Genomic DNA, 14,752 nt, shown 5'->3' with positions numbered 1-14,752 from the left:
CTTCACGATGGACCATACAGTGTGTCAAAATTGCATTTGGGGCTTTCTGCTATATGAGAGCTATCACTCTACTATTATCCCCAGTCATTATCATGGAAAATATAATGTTCAGATATGCGACAAATTATTATAATGACATTGTATAACAACCCTCATAGTAATAGGTATATTTTACAAATGTATTTATTGCTTCTATTTTTCCTTCCAACTTGCTCGCGGCCCCCACTTTGAAAACCACTGGTCTATGCTACAATTTAACTGTACAATTAATATATCTGTCAATGCATTGCAAACAATTTCGCCCGAAAGGTGGAATTGAACCACTCTGCCGCTAGGCAGCTACAGGTTTGAAGCCTGCACCCCGGACCACCGAGGATCATCCGGGCATTAGAGTGTGTGCGTGCGGACTGTTCTTATAGCTACCAAAATCTCTATGAAAGTTACTCAGGGTTGCTGTGAGACATTTGTTTACTTGTAAAGGCCTACATTAGACGTCTTCATCACACGTTATTGTAGTGCTTACATATTTTACTTTGTGAAAGTCACGAAGAAATGAATGAGTGGGCTGTATACCGCAATGCATTATTGGTAAAATATGCTAATAAGAGAGCATGCCCAATGTGGAGGAGAGCAACATTGTTGCCTGTCCGTTTCCTATTTTCAGTGGTTGAAGTAACGTTATACAATGTAGGAATGATCAGTATAGGCTTTAACTATGATCTGTGACGGGTTGTCTTTTAAATCTGGTTACACTGTAGACAGAAAAAGACGTGCTGCGAGGCTACATCTTGCTCAGGTAGGCTGCATGGCTAGCCTGGTTAGCACACACACATTTTTGTGTATTCCCCATATATCTATGGTAGGCCATACGTGTCACCCACGCCAAAAACACAAGCCTGAAATTTCTCGACCAGTTATGTAGGCCTATGGCAGTATTAAAAACTTGTCCTGACTTTCTTTTAATCTAGTAGCCTAATCTATTCAAATGATTTGTTCCCTGTGTGTGTCATATGACAGGTGGACAAGGGAAGTTGGAAACAAAAAAAACAGAAACAGAAGCTCTTTACCAGACCTTTTTATTTGCCAGGAAATAAATTATACAACTTAAAAAAGTAACTCGTTCAAAAATGCAGTACATCAAAGTAGTTCCAACCAGACTGCAAAAGAAGAAAAGAGAACATCCATTCAAACACTGTACGGCTTATGTCCTTGCTGAGTAGTGGCACACATTCAATTGATAAATACAAATAATGATGAAAGATTTTACTTCAAGTTTTCAGTTCACAAGGCTACACACTCAGCTCCCCACCTGAAATGTCAGTCTGATCATGAAGGTTCACCCTAGATCTGAAGAAACAGACATGCCTGCTTAGTTGTTATCCAATCTTTTAAAGAAATGAAGACGAGATTGTGTTTTTTCAAACACAAAACCAATAACAAGCTACAGTGCCTCCTAACACTGCAGTTTACATGGAAGATTTTTTGAATGTCTACAAACATGTCTATTTAATGCAATAATTACAGCACATGACTGTAAATAGAAAAAAAAAACTTAAATGTTTAGGGCTAAAATACAATGTAAAAATATGATTGATGGTAACAAGAAAAATACACAGTCATCATTATGCTGCCAAATGCCGAGGAGCACTTGACTCGTTCCTGCTGTCTGCTACCAAAATTACTTGCACAAGTGACTCCAGTTGAAGTTATCCAGAACAAACAAATCATACTGAGAAACACACACACATAGTGGCTATCTCTGGTGCTTGTTCTATATCTGTTAATGGGGCAGCTACCCTGTCTGAGCTTTCAACTGATAGAATCTCATACTGTTACAGAAAGCAGTGAACTGAGTTTGCGATGACACTGGACTGATAAAGAGTGGTGCACAGATGGTTTGGGAAGTTATGGCGATGCATGAAAAAATAATTTATGTGCTTGGAACTCAGTATTGACCGTATTGAAGTATATGGGGAAATTTTATTTTGGTCCTCAAATGGTAGAATGCTTTTAAACCTGCTGTAATCAACATTTGGATAGTTGCCGAAGAGTGAAAAAGCACTTTCCCAATACTGTGGTGTAGTCTATGCTTCTTGATACTGTGTTTCAGGTATTTGTGTGTTTGATTTGATGTGCAAAAGCTTGCAATTCGTGAACATATGCAAGAAAAATCCTGTACCGGCAACAAGAAGCACAGAATACACATGTATGTACATACGAAAACCATCTTTTAATAATTTCTGCAGAATTACATGATTGTAGTCTCACACCATTTCCACCTTTAAAGAAGGGAACAAGACTAACTGTAATGCAACTCAACTCTGCATTTCATATGGCAAGTGGTTAACATAGAAATACAATTTAATCCCAAAGTGTGTTTAAATTCATATTGTCCATATGTGTGTTATTAATTCACAAGTCATATGGTTATAAAAGTGCTGCAAAGCAGACTAGGCTTTTATGAACTGAAATGTAAAAATTGTGACGAATGTGCAGAATTGCTAATAACTGCTGTATGGGAAATAGCAACGGTCTAAAGGTAACTTTTCCCTTTACATGGAATAATATATATATATTTTTTAAAAGGGACCAAAAAATGGAACAAAAGCTGGTGAACTTCTGCATTGATATTTATGACAATTAGAACAAAGGTTGTCATCTTTTCTCTCACCGACACACAGGAACATGTCACTTTTGTTATCATTGGTGAGACAAAAAGACCTCTGCGAAATGCAAGAGATAGTGTTGCAACCTTCCCAACCTTTTTTCATTGAAACAAATTCAAAGTTATTATGTACAATCCTAAGAGGCAACATGTAGTAAAGGCTACACTCATTCTTTATCAAACATTCAATCACACATATATTCTGGCATAAATAACAAATAAATAACCAGGAAAGAAATCCCAATGGAATTTACATCTCTTAAATCTGGGACATTGAAACTTGGTGGATAACAATGGCTACTTCCTCCTTAAATGATTGTAGCTTGACTGAGATGAGTTACACAAGACAAGATGAATAAGGAAACATCTAAAAAATTGTCATAAAATGACTAAGATTAGTGAACGCTGGCATAGGCCATCCTCCACGTAATCTATAGAAATTATGTGACTATGCAGAATTTTACTTTGGCAATGTGTGACCACACAAGGGCATAAACCGGTGACAGGAGAAGCTCCACATTGCTCATCAAAGTGACAGGCAGTAACTCTTCCAAACTCTATGCACCACTTCCGATACATCTGCTGTTAGGTTCACAAGTGCTTTCTTTTCCTTCTTTTGCTAACCACGTCAACAGTTGCTCCATCTCGTACCAAGGTCGAATGTAATCACTGTGTTACTGGTGTTATTAAACATTTCTGTGATGCAGTGCAGTCACTTAAACTCAGTGCCACCACAAACCTCAGTTCCACTTGGAATTTTCTATTTCTTCAATGCTAAACTTAAAAGTTGTAACAAACATTTCATCAAGCAAATGGCCAGGGGCCTCACCTCTCAGTTGCTATCCAACATAGGCAGAGTTGGCAATACACTTAGTTTCACATTGCGTCTGAGATGAGTACTTAATCTTCACACCACACACTCTGGGAAGCGTCAGATGATAGAAGTTCATGTAACCATTTCAGAATAACTACCTCTGTTTCAGCCCAAATAAGAGCGAAAACAGTTAATATGCCATGATAAACGTTCTGTCTGACCTTGACATTGGATTGAACCCAAATGACAATGAATAGCTAGTTCACACTCAAACAAACAAAACTTTAGCAGTGTGAAAACAGGGCTCTCCCTGTCTGATGATGTGCCATTGGGGCTGCAGATCTTCAATGAAGTTTGTACGCCAGAATGCTTAAAGCACTTCACACCCACAGCTAACCAATCAAGTATTGGCAAAAATCAAACAACCAAATGATGAACTCAAACAAACAAACCAAACAAAATCTTGCAGGGGAAAAACAAGCATGGGATGAAACTGACAAACAAACAAACAAACATAAACAAACAAGCCAAAGAAAGCCATGCAGACATACTGTGAGCAAGTGAAAAGTGCTGATGCTTTCATCTAAGTCGTTTTCTGTATTTTTTTTTTCTTTTTATTTCCATGGGAACAGAGTGACGTTGGAGGCTGATGGGTTGCTCTTCTCCGCGACATCGTCAGTGGGTGGAAAGCGAGTGGGGTGCGCTTGCTCTTCTTCTTCAGTGCTGCTTGTGTTGGGATGTGTGCTGGGACAGGTGGCGCTGTGGCAGGTGGGTGTGGGGACGCGGTTGGATGGGCGGCGGCGGCAGGGCGGGGTGGGGGTGAGGGTGGTGTAGGATGGAGCTGAGACCTGTGGATGGGGAACAGGGGCGTTTGTCCAAAACACTGCACAGACAAGTCCTGTGATGAACGGAAAGGGGCTCCCCAGAGACAGCATGCTGAAGATGATGTAGACACACAAACGGCGAACTGCCCACCATGCATCCTGTCTACCCATTGGCAAAACAAAACAAAAATAAAATAATAATAATTATTTTTATCACTTGTGTATCTTTTTTTTTCCGTTAAACATTTATCCCCTAGTTCATTTTTCTTGTTAAAATGTAACATAAGGCAGGGATAGTTTTGTTGTTGTGTTTTTTTTTTTTCTTCTTCTGGCTATAATGAATTGTGACTGTTGATCTTAAAACCAGCCTGTTTTGTGTGCAGACGAGGGGGCCGGCAGCTAGTACAGGGTCCAGAAGGCATCCCACTCCTACTACGGATGAACCCCCCCACCGGCAACACCCTCCTCCTTCTCATCAAAGTCATCATCATCATCATCGTTGTTGTCAATCTCTTCCTTAGTGTCTGCAAATGTGTCTCCGCTACGCCATGTAGATGAAGGTATTAATGTCCGTCTCGTCCCGCTTGATGTATTTGTGTTCGATGAGCCACTCGATCTGCTCTTTGATCATCTTCTTCTGCGGCAGGAACATGTTCTTCAGGATCTCCACCAGCTCCGTCTGCAGCTGTGCGTTGGTGATCTTCTTGCGCATCTTCATAATCTGGATGATGGCTTCCTGTTGGCCACACACAGAGAGGAGGTGATGAGGCACTGATGGACACTGGAGAACACCCACTGTGTTCTCTAACCATCTAAAATCTGGGTGAAAGGCCCTTCCTGATCCACTTACCTGCGTCCTTAATATTCTCAGCTGGACGATGCCTTCGTTCTCCTCTTCCCTCATCCTCTCCGTGGTCAGCTGGAGACGTCCGATCAGGTTGATTTTGCCCCTCTTCTGAACCTTGGAGTTTTTTCTGTGGGAGGAGAGACTTAAGCTGTAACACTAATCATATTGAATTCTCACAGCAAGATTTCCATCCTACTCAGCTAAGCAGTGTAAGTAATCACATTTAGTTAAGTTGACATGTTTATGTTGTTACTTCAAGTGGCTTTCCTAATGGTGGGCCTCTCAGACATAATGCCTTAGTATTCAAACTTCACTTTACAAAAACTATTACAGTCAGTTATTGTTGCCTGATGCAATGCATACAGTATTTCCATGTGAAGTCAGATACATTCTCTGATAGTCTGTAACCCATTACAGAGCAATCTCTCTCAGACTACAGTTGCTCAGGAAATAAAAAAAAATCTAGGGGAGACCCAGCCTACTTTCACAACTACTGAACAAAACCAAAATAACATGGCATTCCACTGTTAGACCAATGCAAATTGAATGCCTACATCAAGGAGAACTCTTGGTTGACGAAAAACAGCGTGCTGTCAGTGAAGTCTTTGGGTGAGCCAACTTGAGGTTCATATGACAGGACTTGACGTTTCAGCTTTGGGAAGGCAACAAGAGACTGCAAAGACATAGAAGACAAAGTGAGAAAAAAACAATAGGGGCTAAACAAATGTTAGTCAGATTAAGTTGTAGCCAAAAGCCAGTTGTAACTAAATTGCTGTAACTTAGGTTTGGTTGCACTAGCTTAAGATGTAAATGGTCATAAAATTGCTAAGAATTTGGCCATTCAGCTAGCCTACTGAACAAATGGAATATAACCTTAAATCCTTAGTGTCATTCTCAGGGGACCACCTGTCTTTGCCGAGATTCTTACCCACAGTGTCCGCCTGAGCTCTGCATCCGGTAGCTCTGTGGCCAGTTTCAGGTTCTCAAAACTGATCCTCTCTCGGGGTCTTTGGTTCCAGGCAAAGAGAACAGCCAGCTGGAAAGTGGTCACCTCCAGGTCATACTGCCCCACTTCATTCTTGAATGTGATCTGATGGGTAAAGACAATCATGAATTGTCTATTGCTATGAACTTCTGTTGAATCGGGCATAAACAGCAGTATTTTAATCAACACATAATGATTGGCATAATAATTTGTCTCGTTTTAAGCTAATTTTCCTCATCTGGACTTCATGCAGGTGGAGTAGAATACTTACAATCCCATTGGACATGAGGTGGTGCCAGTGCAGCTTCCTGCCACTGTGGTTCTTCTTGTAGAACTCCTCCACCTCAGGGATTAAATCCTCCAGCTCTGTCGGCAGGGACACAAACACCTTCTCCGAGCTTCGTGACCACGCACCCGCATTCAGGATCTTGATGTTGACAGAGTCCGCTATCAATCAAGATGAGAAAATCACTTTGATGCAAGAAAACCCAACCATCACCGAACGTAAAAATCGAAATGTCAAATATTCTTCTTACAACAACATGGTGCTGTCCATGAAAGGACCAAAAAAGTCCAACCATGACTAAATCCCAGTGGCTAACAACATGGCCTTACCTGGTAATGCTAATTTGTTGTGTTTATGCACCTCCTTAAAGACCTGGTTGAGATCCTCTGATACTTTGATATCCTGGAACATCCGGGCAAGCTTGTTTACATAGTCTGCAGGCATACCTACTTCCTGTAGACAGTAAAAAAGACAAAGGACATTGTAAACCCAAACATCCTTACAGAAAATACAGCTGCCAATGCAAACAAACTGGCTAAGAACTCCACATCACTGCTCACCCTGAGCCACTCCACCATGTTCTCCTCTATCTCACTGTCTGCCGAGATGTCCAGGATCAGACGCCTCGTTAAATGGGCTTTATGATACCGCATGAAGACATCCTTATTCTGGACGTACTTCAACACCAATAGCTACGAAGTGGCAAAAATGAAAAGAGTGATGATAGTTAATTAATAATAAATCATGAAAAAAGATTAGTTTTTGACACAGAATGTCTCAAAATCAAAGACGGGGAGAAAAAGTACTGCAGGACTCTTACCACTTCCTTTAGTTTTAATTCTATCTCCTCGGAGGTGAGCTTCTTGCTGAGCGGAGTCTTCCTCAGCAGCATGTCACAGTAGTTGGCCAGCAGCTCTGGACACTTGGACTCCGGCTGTGTTTTTAAGCCCACCCTGCAACAACATGCACACGCACCGCGCCCCACACACACACACACACAGTTATTTTTAGGGAACACTGACACAAAAATAAGAGGAGGAGTTCAGTACAGTAACATTATGAGTCAGTGTTTATCAATGGTAATGGAGCACCATACAAACCCACAATACAATTTGGCTCATCTTAAGTGACTCACCCCTTCTGTTTTGTTGGCAGTTCCAGCTTAAATATTGTGGCATCATTAACCACAGCTTTGTATGCCTGAAACAAGGACATTTTACACCATTAGAACAAGGAACACAGAGGGATTTACCAGGAGTTGCAGATCAACCAACTGATTTAGTTGATTCAATCAAACTGGACTCCAAATGCGATGGAAATTATCTTTTTAAATATCATGCAATTTTGAATGTAAATATACACACAGGCTTTTATTGTGAGAGAGTCATTTGCTTCAATGCAATGAACATCATTTACAAGTTCTCAGTCTTTTAATTTGACAAACCAAGAGTCGGAATTCAAACCAAATCGTAGGTCCCACAACTGAAATTATCAATGATATTTAGATGAGTCATAACCTTGTCACTAATTAGCTACCAGAAGGTCCCCATTCTCATCTCATGTCTTTGTGTCTAATACTTGACATTATTAAACAATTTACCCAGACAGAAATGCAGATTTGTTTGAACTGAACCTACCTTGTCTCTGGCTGTCAGGAACCTAGGGTCATCCTGAAACGCCTCCTTCACTAATTTGCTGAAGCGGTTAAAGAGAGTGAGAAGCTGCTCCACGTACTTCTCAGAGTCCTGGACAAAGACATCAACATTAACAAAAACATGAAGACAACAACATGCAAAATATGGCACAACTAGCATATCTATCAATAAATTGCAGGAACGTCTGTCTGTGTGTGTGTGTGTGTGTGTGTGTGTGTGTGTGTGTGTGTGTGTGTGTGTGTCTGTCTGTCTGTTAACTGCATGAACCGTTCGTGCGTTCGATTTCAATGTTTGATGTTGTTTGGAGAAGTAATGCAAAAGATATCGTTAAATATATCGGTAAAAGAAGCATACGTTGGCTTTCTCTGCTCTACCATAGATACTCCCCCTCTCACACAGCACAGCGTAGGACCATCTTACACAGCACAGCGCAGGACCAAAGAGAGAGGATAAGCAGAGTTTTGGTAGCACTGAATCACGGGTTAAGATGCAAGATGTTTGGATGATTATTATGTCTGACCTAAACGATAAAGACTCCCTGTATGCAGTTTGTTTGCATAAAATGATTCCGCGGATTTTGCAACAACACACCAACACGGTTATTTAGTGGCTATTCAAAATTAAATAAAAAAGTATGTGCAATAAACTGACACTTCGAACAGCCCAGGCTACTTTGGACTTTGAATAAACAAACGACAATTCCGACTGCAAGGTCCCAAATTGAAACAAGTGATAGGCTAATGGTTCAGAATTTAACAACGTTTCAGAAGACGTGCCACACAGCTAGACAACAAGTGGCAGACAGAGACGTCACTTATGTTACCAAAGACTGTTTTTGAGTTACATCGTTGCAAATCTCATATGATGATGCGTCTTTCTACAAAATGGTTTGTCTTCTATATCGTTTAACTATTCAATAGGCTAAACATAGCCTTACATCAAAGCTTTAGGCTTATGTAATTTCGATCAGCTAGACAACGAGTGGCAGACAGAGTGTGATGGAGTCACATCGTTGCAAATTTCAAATGATGATGCATCATTCCACAAAACTGTCTTCAGTATCAGGAAGTTATCCAATAAGCTTAACAATAAACATATAGCCTTAACTCAAATCAGTTGTTAGGCTTATGTCATTCTGATCTGTAGAAATGTCCCATGCCTAAATTCTGCTTACTGCACAATAATTATAGGCTAATATATTATAATATTCAGTTTTGAATGCTTAGCTGGAATGATGTCCCCCCCCTCCCCATCATCCTATTTTTAAAGCAGGCAGGTAATTGGGCTACAGGTTTTCTACAGGAATGGCATGTTTGAACAGGCACTGCACTAGTTAATCAAAAGATGTGGAAGCAACTCTGGCATCTTTTGTTCATGCTTACCAAGTACTTGCACCATAAACTACTCAAATCCACTACTCAGTTATGAGGGTATTTTTTATATACTTACCTAACATTTGTGAAATTAATAAAGTTATTAACTTATTTAGCTACTGTATGTTTTCTAAAATGCACCAACCTTACCTTACCGTACCTATAGGTAGACTCAATATATAATGACCATGAACGCTTTCAATTCCTATGTACAGGTCAGTTAAATGCTGTGCAGAAGACAATGTGCATACTCACAGTAGTGATAGTCTCAGCCGCAGCTACCATGTCTGCTAGTCCAGCATTGATGATGTGTTCCTCCAGATCCTTGAGCATGGGTTCAATTCCACTGGGGACTTTGTCCATGAGCGAGAACATCAGGTGCAGCTCTGAGGAACAATCACAGACTGTACTCTTCAGACCCAAATACATCCAACGCTACTGACAACAGCCAATGTGATTCTATCTAGAAAGTTCTGAACTCCACAAAGCTGTCTCACTCACTGTCAGTTTCATTGCGTTTTATCATGCCAGGACATTCTGCCAGAATGGTTTCTTTGAAGGACGTCACAAGAGCATTCACACAACATTCCATAAGCTGCAAGAGACAGTACACCATTAGATATTATGTGTATTCTGACACCAAGATAATATGCATCCATTCTTACTTCTGTTCAATCTAAATAATAAAATAAATTGTCCATTAGGTAGTAGGTAATGTAATGAATTCTTCAATAACGAGCAAAAATAATAATGCAACACAAAATCAGAGGGTGAATCTTCACAGATGTTCTTAAAATCACATATAGGTTTAACCTAAATGAACCTTGAACAATTACAGTGACAATAGTGAAATCACAATTTGACATGATGCATCAAAGTATATTGACACTCACTGCTTGGACAGAGTTACATTCACGCCGCGTCTCCAAATACCGAAGGGCACGTTTCTCCTCCTCCCTCAGCTTAGCATCTGCCTGTAAAACACAATGAATACAACAGAATTTTGATTAGGTACAAAGCCACGACCGGAAATAAGCCTAACCGCTCTTGAGGTGTCCATAAATAGGTCATACAGGGGTTGGACAATGAAACTGAAACATTGGTCAATTAAGTGTTTAAGGTTTCATGCCTAAATATGCACAGTCTGGTAGCCAATCTTAACTAATTTCATATGCCATATGTGAGTGTTAAGGTTGTCTTAGCAACGCAATAACACAGCTGTACATCAAATATTGCAATCCACATAACATAATGGGAGACATATCAGAGGACAAATTGTTAGTGTGCGTCTTGCTGGCTTATCTGTGACCAGGACAGCAAGTCTTCATGGTATATCGACAATCATGATATCTAGAGTAATGTCGGCAAACCACCACAAAGTATGACTCACATCCAATAGTCTGAAAGGGATGTACGGGTACTAACCCGGATCGACATAAAACCATCAACTCTTCTGTTTCCACCAAAACTGTTCAGCCGGACCCCCACAAGGTCAATATTCATGGTCGGGCTGCTCTTGGATGAGCCCACTTTCATAGGACAGTCCCCAGATCTGAATATTATTGAGCCACTTTGGGGTGTATTGGAGGGGTGAGTCAGGAAACGTTTTGATTCACCAGCATCACGTAGTGACATGGCCAGTGTTCTGGAATGACTAACCTAGCGCTCATGGGCTTCGGAAAAAACTTTTTCCCAGTGAAAACATCATCATTCCGCATCATTCACGTCACGTAATGTGTGAGTCAGAGGTCGGAAACTGGGGCTTGATTTTGTTAACAGAGTTGCCCAGTTAGGGGCTCGTCATCACTTTTGTCGTCACGTTGTAGTTCGTTTGTAGTCCATGTGGCCTTTCATGTCCAACAGTTTTAATGTGAACTTGGGAATTTGCTGTTTTTGTCACTTGAAAGCTGCATATCTTTCTTTCACAAGCGTCTTACACTATATTTTAAGCAAATACAGTTGTTTATTTAGGATTAGTGAGTGTATCATCTTGCCAATGTCTCCAGGTGGTTATTTTGGACTGAGAAGATCAAGCTGATATTCAAATGTTTGGGGAGACATGATATGTAACTCAAAATAGGGAGGTCATATGGACATAAAAATGTCGTCAGGTGAATTCTTATTTCACTCTGAACTTAAATCTGGTATAAATATCCTGCCCCAAATCACTAACATAAGGCTTTAAAATATGTTATTCTTTATGTTAACTTGCTAACTTCTGTTTGGTCAACAATTGGCTCTTGGTGGGGAAGGGGCGGATATGTGTAGACAACCACCATCTTGGTGTTAGGAACTGTCCCCATACATTTGTTTGGAGGATTCTTTAAGTGCCTCTTCTCCTCTATACAGCCTCTGCCAACCCCATACTAATAAACTGTGGTCTAACCTGGTGATTCAGTTTAAAAATCCAACCCCTGTATATCCAACACCACACACACACTCATATCTCCACAGCATTTAACTCTAGACCTTACATCACACACACAATATGAATCCCTAAAACCCTGGCTGCTTGAATTAATCAATGCCTACATATTTCATGTAATTCTGCACGCCATTCTGCTGCAGGTATGAAGGCGCCTGTGTCCTGTAGAATCTCTCAGTGGAGTCCAGGTACGCCTTCTCAAAGTTGTCCCTGTAGATCTGCAGCTTGTCCTCTGGGTTGGAGCACAGATTCACTGAGGAGAGACGTTGGACATTGTCAGCGACATGATCTGACAAAAGCATCCAGCCTAGTCAAAAATACCTCAGGAAAGAATCTCTGTGGCATCTCATTATGTGAAGATTAACTCATTATATACACATTCATATAAAATTGTGTGTAAGCAAAACCACTTCTACTGAATGGCCATCAGCACCTGCCAAGAATGTATTTTCATCATTTTCATCATTTGATGGAACAGTTTTTCAAATTTTCACAATACTACTGAAGATGGATGGTTAGCCAATCTCACCATATGACTCCCGCACCCCAATGACCAGCTGTGAATCGAAGGCCTCTCCTAGCCTCTCTGCATGAACCAGTTTCATGGCACTGTCCTGTAAGCGGTTCTTGATGTTCGAGAAGATGGATTCATTCCAGGTGTCCAACATGAGCTTCAAACGAGACCAGACATGATTCAGCTTCAACAGGCTACTAAAATTACAGTAACATTATTAAAACTTACTGAACCGTGCTAATGGCATAAACCTCATCCCCCTCTTTTGTGCAGTAAAACCTTGTCTCTCTTCATTCCCAGTCATTGCTCTATTGCCCTTTCCCCTCACCCACCCACCCACCCACCTCTAGTCCTCACCTTCCTCACTATACTGTCCTCCACATTAGATTTCTTGTTGCTGCCCTGCTTGCCCATCAAAGTGATCTCCAGCTGGCAGAAAGGCTTGGGCAGGATGTCACACTGCGTGAAGAACTTCCTCCACTCCACAATGTAGGCCTTGAGCAGAGCAGTGTCATCCTGATGGCTGAGTACTCGCTGGACAAAGGAGGCAGAGATGACAATAGTTCAATGTATACTGTATATATGATATGCAATTTGCATTTGTGGGCTATGCTATGAAATCAAGAAACAAGAATCAGAATGGTCAAAGTATTTAACTCACAGCCTGAGCTTGCTTGATAAAATCTAAGATGTCCTCCTTCAGTGCCTGGTGGATCTTTGCAGGACCTTTATCATCCCACAGGCAGACGGCATGGACATCTCTGTGAGAGGAACAAAGTGACAGGCATCAGCCATCACATGCACCAGAAACTAAAAGCAGATTATTGTTTCATAATTTCAGGCATGAAAATTAACATTATCTTCTCTGCCTTACGAGAACAGGTCGAACCACTGCTGCTTGGTCACAGACTCTTGACGAAGCAGCTTCAGGACAATTGGCCGCATCAAATCCCATTTGTCCTCGAACTGGAGGGACCCTTTGTTCTGGGGGTAAAATGACACATGACTTGGGCCTAGAACCTAAAAGCTGAGCAGTCCAAACAAACTTAACACTGGGCTTGTTGGGCTTGCTGGGCTTGTCAATCAGAAAATAAAATACACTGCCATCTCTAGAATCATTGTTTAACATTAAAAGCTGAAATATTAGGCCTTTAGAAAAATTGTTTAACATTAAAAGCTGAAATATTAGGCCTACGATGTGGAAAACTGAGGCTTTTGAACAGTGGAAATTTAGATGGCTGTCGGAATTGTACAACTAAAATTTGGGGCAAAACAGTCAGATGATACATTCCCATTCAATCAAGCTCGGTAGTCGTAAGGTAGCCTACATTAGTTTTTGATGAGATCACAATAAATTTGTTGCATGGCCTATGCTGACTGTTGTTGGGTACACGACCATTCAAAAGTAACGGAGTCCTTTTTTAGGTAAATTAAATGATGATACTAACTATTTGAGCAGCACAGGGTAGACAGAATCAACATAATATGAAGGCAAAACCCTTTCCCCTTAAACAGCTTGGAGTTTTGCCAATCGATGTTTGATACCTTGGAGGTAATTACTTCAATCTGTCAGTAGCTAATTACATTCTATGACAATGTTTACATACAATATAAATCCCGAAAATCAACTGAGTAATAGCTGCGACTCCAGCATTAACATTAGCCAGCTAAGTGTTGCATTTATGAACTCTGAGGTGGTTATGAAATGGCACTGGAAAAGGACGACAATATTTTTCAAATAACACTACATTCTGCCGTTTTTCACATGACTTATTCTAACTGTTTTAGTCTTAGTGATTACATTTCGGCAGACTAACGTTATTCCAAGCTAAATTGCTAGCTAAATAGCTAGCTATGTGTCTAACGAACGAGTTAGCCAGCAAATGTTGGCTTTCGGCAAGACCTTGCTAGCCAGCTAGCAAGCTAAGAGCTTTATGTTTTACTGACTGAACAGCAGCCAAAAGAACAGAAAATGTCGTCTCTCGCGTGCTTTGCGTGTTAAACATAAAATACTCTCATTATGCAGCTGTACAACTGGGCATACCAAACAGAAGCATTAAAACACAATATTGGGAACATTGAATTGAAGTGCCTCCTACCTTTAACAAATTAGACGTCGCCATATTTCCTCAACTTATCCCCTCGTTCAATCTCGCGAGTTTTACTTGGGTAACGTTATGCTGTCAGATAGTGCTGTCAAATAATGTGCTGCCAATGCATCAAGGCCGTTCACTTTTCTTGATTCATCATAGGCCTACAAACCTCTATCCATACAGTATATGACTTTTAAAAACTTTGGAAATGTAATGGACTGAGCTATTTGTTTTGTCCTCTGAGTTTCTGCTGTTAAGTTTAGCATAGCAA

At 40.7% G+C, this 14,752-nt stretch overlaps 1 protein-coding gene and 1 non-coding gene across 2 annotated transcripts; both read right to left on the bottom strand.

The window, feature by feature from the left end:
* Positions 1-299: 299 nt before the first annotated feature.
* trnastop-uca (transfer RNA opal suppressor (anticodon UCA)) lies at positions 300-386 on the bottom strand. The gene has a single exon. It is a non-coding gene; the product is annotated as a tRNA-Sec (tRNA).
* Positions 387-1,059: 673 nt separating this feature from the next.
* Positions 1,060-14,532, bottom strand: cul5a (cullin 5a). The gene is made up of 19 exons (XM_076282099.1): positions 14,488-14,532; positions 13,263-13,372; positions 13,050-13,149; positions 12,746-12,922; positions 12,404-12,545; positions 11,982-12,127; positions 10,343-10,423; positions 9,951-10,044; positions 9,705-9,835; positions 8,059-8,166; positions 7,557-7,621; positions 7,242-7,374; positions 6,982-7,113; positions 6,751-6,874; positions 6,407-6,582; positions 6,079-6,240; positions 5,705-5,823; positions 5,154-5,277; positions 1,060-5,039 (listed from the first exon to the last, which is right to left on the bottom strand). The coding sequence occupies exons 1-19, from the start codon at positions 14,509-14,511 to the stop codon at positions 4,845-4,847; spliced, it is 2,343 nt and encodes a 780-aa protein (XP_076138214.1). The 5' UTR covers positions 14,512-14,532; the 3' UTR covers positions 1,060-4,844.
* Positions 14,533-14,752: the final 220 nt, after the last annotated feature.

The sequence above is a fragment of the Alosa pseudoharengus genome, unplaced genomic scaffold, assembly GCF_046254945.1.
Source record: "Alosa pseudoharengus isolate Yale_2024_CS ecotype anadromous, Long Island Sound unplaced genomic scaffold, YU_APseudo_1.1 YU_APseudo_1.1_scf_13, whole genome shotgun sequence".
NCBI classification, from domain to species: Eukaryota; Metazoa; Chordata; class Actinopteri; order Clupeiformes; family Clupeidae; genus Alosa; species Alosa pseudoharengus.
The sequence above is the reverse complement of the archived record's forward strand: the minus strand, read 5'-3'. Positions and strand labels throughout refer to the sequence as shown.

Excerpts from the sequence above, each read along its gene's own strand:
- cul5a (XM_076282099.1), bottom strand. The coding sequence starts at position 14,511 with ATGGCGACGTCTAATTTGTTAAAG. Across the intron at positions 12,546-12,745 it reads AGGACAGTATAGTGAGGAAG|CTCATGTTGGACACCTGGAA; the intron begins GTGAGGACTAGA and ends TCTCGTTTGAAG. Across the intron at positions 10,045-10,342 it reads AATGTAACTCTGTCCAAGCA|CTTATGGAATGTTGTGTGAA; the intron begins GTGAGTGTCAAT and ends TGTCTCTTGCAG.